This window comes from Pseudophryne corroboree, chromosome 7, assembly GCF_028390025.1.
Source record: "Pseudophryne corroboree isolate aPseCor3 chromosome 7, aPseCor3.hap2, whole genome shotgun sequence".
Lineage (NCBI taxonomy): Eukaryota > Metazoa > Chordata > Amphibia > Anura > Myobatrachidae > Pseudophryne > Pseudophryne corroboree.
This window is the reverse complement of record NC_086450.1, coordinates 475,775,654-475,780,768: the sequence shown is the minus strand read 5'-3', so window position 1 is coordinate 475,780,768 and position 5,115 is coordinate 475,775,654. Positions and strand designations below refer to the sequence as shown.

Genomic DNA, 5,115 nt, shown 5'->3' with positions numbered 1-5,115 from the left:
TAAGTGGCACTTTCCAGAATCAAAAATGCTGCTTTTACAAAGGAATATTGGCCCAAATGGGGAATGAATGATAATATATACCCCTGAAGATACTTCTCTAGCTACAAACGTATAGACTTTTTATAAAATGACCGTCATTCACCTTATCAATTACCCATTAATAAGGGTGTGTGAAGGATTTAAATCATATGGTCATTCTTACTGGTGCAAAAATACGCATAGGAGTAAGAGTTCACCCCTTGTTCGCAATCGAGGTATGAGGATTAAGTGATGGTTATCCCAGCAATCATCACAATCATTATTATAGACAGCCTCAGAGCTGATAACATTTTCTATTTGTTTATGGTCCTCGTGTGATTGCCCTGTAGCAATGATCACTCTCTGGGTGAGACGTCTGTAGCAGAATGATGAGTCGGAGGCAGGAGAATATACTCAGTACCTGGATCTCAGGTGTGCGCTGTGTATAATGGACGGTGCGTCTGTAATCAGGTATCAGCGTGACATTCTGGCTACATCTGATACCTATGTCAAGGAAATTACACAACTGCGCCTGCCAATCATTGGAGGCATTTGGGTTTAGCCTCTCACTCGTACTGCTGCCACCCCCGTATTATTCATATAAGTGGAGCGTTGGTCACATTTGCGAGATACATCTGATACCTGTTTATTTTATATCAGTATCATCCTCATCTGATGGAGCTTTCCACAGGCACAGAAGAGAAATCCCACAATGTAAAGCATGAAACACACAGGACAGGCCTGGAGGGAAAGTTTTATTTTCATTGGATCATTTTTGTTGTTGTCAGACAGATTCATTTGACAACAATACTTGAGCTGGAGATGAAGATACAGTATGTACTGTGGGTGCAGGTTACTGGAGACTAACCAGCCAGTCAGATGTATATTTACAGTATATCATAAATGCAGATCACCAGAGACAGGATCAGATGCAGATGGACTTTGTGAATGCAGATCACCAGAGACAGGATCAGATGCAGATGGACTTTGTGAATGCAGATCACCAGAGACAGGATCAGATGCAGATGTACCTTGTGAATGCAGGTCACTAGAGAGAGACAGGATCAGATGCAGATGCACCTTGTGAATGCAGGTCACCAGAGATAGGATCAGCTGTAGATGCACTTTGTGAATGCAGGTCCCCGGAGACAGGATCAGATGCAGATGATCATTGTGAATGCAGGTCACTGGAGACAGGATCAGATGCAGATGCACCTTGTGAATGCAGGTCCCCGGAGACAGGATCAGATGCAGATGCCCTTGTGAATGCAGGTCACTGGAGACAGGATCAGATGCAGATGCACCTTGTGAAAGCAGGTCACTTGAGAGAGACAGGATCAGATGCAGATGCACCTTGTGAATGCAGGTTACTGGAGACAGGATCAGATGCAGATGATCATTGTGAATGCAGGTCACTGGAGACAGGATCAGATGCAGATGCACCTTGTGAATGCAGGTTACTGGAGACAGGATCAGATGCAGATGTACCTTGTGAATGCAGGTCCCCGGAGACAGGATCAGATGCAGATGATCATTGTGAATGCAGGTCACTGGAGACAGGATCAGATGCAGATGCACCTTGTGCATGCAGGTCCCCGGAGACAGGATCAGATGCAGATGATCATTGTGAATGCATGTCACTGGAGACAGGATCAGATGCAGATGCACCTTGTGCATGCAGGTCCCCGGAGACAGGATCAGATGCAGATGATCATTGTGAATGCATGTCACTGGAGACAGGATCAGATGCAGATGCACCTTGTGCATGCAGGCCCCCGGAGACAGGATCAGATGCAGATGATCATTGTGAATGCATGTCACTGGAGACAGGATCAGATGCAGATGCACCTTGTGCATGCAGGTCACCAGAGACAGGATCAGATGCAGATGCACCTTGTAAATGCAGGTCACTGGAGACAGGATCAGATGCAGATGCACCTTGTGAATGCAGGTCCCCGGAGACAGGATCAGATGCAGATGCACCTTGTGAATGCAGGTCACTGGAGACAGGATCAGATGCAGATGCACCTTGTGAAAGCAGGTCACTTGAGAGAGACAGGATCAGATGCAGATGCACCTTGTGAATGCAGGTCACTTGAGAGACAGGATCAGATGCAGATGATCATTGTGAATGCAGGTCACTGGAGACAGGATCAGATGCAGATGCACCTTGTGCATGCAGGTCCCCGGAGACAGGATCAGATGCAGATGATCATTGTGAATGCAGGTCACTGGAGACAGGATCAGATACAGATGTACCTTGTGAATGCAGGTCACTTGAGACAGGATCAGATGCACTTTGAGAATGCAGGTTACTGGAGACAGGATTAGATGCAGAAACTGGAATAGAGCTGAGAGTCACTAGGAGTCTGCTCTCTGGAAGAAGAAAGTTGTTCTGGCAATGAGCTGGACTCAGGTGATGGTTTAAATTGTGCACTTCCAGAGCTTATTGGCTAAACAGGTCTTGTGTGCACGGCTGCTGGAATCTGGTTGGCAGATGGAATCATGTGGAAAAATCAATGATGACCACATGCATCCACCACCACCAAAGGACATCAATGTAGCAGTGCTGGCACAAGTCTGAGGGATGCCGTATGCGACCAGGGTGGGCATGGATGGGCGTGACATGACATTGGTAACTAGAGATAACACTCTGATGTGAGAAGAAGAAGATGCTTTGGATAAGGGCATTAGGTATGTAGCTAGCCAGTTCAGTTGAAGGAGGGGTGGAGAAAAGACTGGGTCCAGATCACATTACTGTAAGGCGGGGATCACCTTATGACCTGTCCTGTCTGTCTAATGCAGGAGGTAGTAAATTACTTTGTTTTTTCTTCCTTTTTTATTTGAGAGTTTCCAGTGCGAACAATTTAGAAAGACCTTTCTGAACCAATATTGAGAGAAGCTCATGTATTCCTGGGGTGACCTTTTTCTGCTAAAGTATTACAATAAATATTGGTCTTGTATTTAGCATTTTGCAGACTTTTGTCTGTTATTGCTAAACTGTTTTCAGTGGAACTATGCCCAGGCGTTTGGTACATTCATTATTACTGTTGGCAGCAAACATTCAGTTATGTGGTTTATATAATCTGTATTAATTATCATTATAATGAACGGACATCTTTTCTTTGGAGACGTGTAGTAAACTGACTAATACAATCTTCTGTTTATAACTAATGACACTGAACATACTCTGTTGGGGATTATTACATGTAGCTTTACTCCATGAATGGTTACTACCAGTCAGAAAGCCATGCACTGTTTCTACCTGATTACTCTATATCCCAATCTCATTTACTAGATGCACACCCCAAACTTTATACCATGACTACAAGCAAAGGTCACTCATATAGCAATACTCTATATAATAGCAGATCTCACAGATTGAAGCCATATCAGACATAGAAGAGAGTTATTATCCATTTCAGTGATTGCTGTAGCTTAGGGTTACCGTGGATAAGAATGGCGGACTGGACTGCACCGATTGAAGAGAGAATCATCATAGAGATCCAGTATTCCCAACTATACTCAGCAAATACATCCAGTCCAACAACTACCATGACAAGGAGCATTAAAGTATAGAAAGCTATGAGATACACCATGGTGTGAACAGCACTTTGATAATCTTTTATATTCATGTTAACATTTGCCGCCATGTTCCTCTTCATCTGCCGGTCGTACAACTTGAGGTACCCGGCACTGCCGGCTGTGGATGTTACTGCAACAAGTGCAGGAAGAATGTTGAGAATTAGGACGATGTTCATAAAACTGAGACTAGGTTCATTGGATTCTGATGTTACATTTACTGCAATTAGAGATGAGTTCTGCTGGGCCGGTTGTTGGGGGCAAATAAGAAGTGATAAGAAACTTCCACAAAGAGAAACAATTTCTGCCGTTAGTATCATCCCTCGGACAACCGCATCGATCTTCTTCTTCACCCATGCCAGCACGCGGGACCGAATGTCTACGATTTTTGCAAAGTAGAAGCAGCTTAGAATGGTTGTGAGCCACACGCTGGATGTAGTGATGTACAAGGTTGTGTAATCAATGAAGAGACAAACATAAATTTGTTGTATAACTTGTGGCCACATTAAGTTAATTAGAATGTTTGCAGTCATTATTATTGTAAATAATACATTAGAAATGCACAGAGAGATCAGGATGAGGTTGCTGGTGACAATATTGCTCCTTTTGCAGCCAGTTAGTGAGAATATGATAAAGAAATTGGAGAATAATCCAGTAACAGCCTCAAGTGCTAATATTACAAGGAAAGTCACAGTATCCAGATTACCCATGTCAAGAGATATCGAGAATATATCCAGCAGTCGGGAATGTCCATAATACTGTATATCTTCCTCCGGATACAAAAAAATATCAGGGACAGCTCAGCACATTTGTAGATTTATATTGACTTGATGTTTCCTCTGCGTAGGAGACACTGACTCGCAATCTGTAAACTCTTTCCTGACCTTGTAATATTTCCTCATAATGGCCTAAATTTGCATGCATGCAAACGAGGACATATAGATTTACAGGTCAAATGATGGAAGTCAATACCTGTATGTAAATGGTCTGTGCTTGCCTTACACACACGCTAACAATGATACAATTCCATGTATAGTTCTTGCGAAATGTAATTTTTTTAATGAGTTGTCCTATAAGGAGAAGAAAAAACTGATTTACATAGCGTAATTAAAATCTCCAAGCGGGCGACTCAATTATCTGCAATTGCTACTGTAAGTCGTTCTGGTGTCTTTGTGGGATATGTTCCACAAACCATAATCAGCTACCAATATTGTAATGGGCCGATATAGACACAACATGATGGCATCTTTTGTATTATTGTATAGGTCCCCAAACATAGTAAAAGTAAATCTCTGAAAAAGTTACTAATGAATCGCAACAGATTGCTATGAGTCAATTCATGATCACTTCATTTCTACAAAAGTACTGTAGGTGAAAATTAGCATTATCACCTACCTTTGTAGAAATTGCTATTCATTATAAAGGTTCCCTTTACTGAAGATCTGGCCTGGTGCCCCCATACTGTTACAATAACATAAAATCCATCAAGCAGCAGGAACCTTGGCCAACTTCAGA

General features: G+C 42.7%; 1 protein-coding gene across 1 annotated transcript; it reads right to left on the bottom strand.

Annotated features, from left to right (window-relative positions):
- Positions 1 to 3,410: 3,410 nt before the first annotated feature.
- LOC134944350 (taste receptor type 2 member 8-like) lies at positions 3,411 to 4,310 on the bottom strand. Its single transcript, XM_063932931.1, has one exon. It carries the CDS (start codon positions 4,308 to 4,310, stop codon positions 3,411 to 3,413), a length of 900 nt encoding a protein of 299 aa, XP_063789001.1.
- Positions 4,311 to 5,115: the final 805 nt, after the last annotated feature.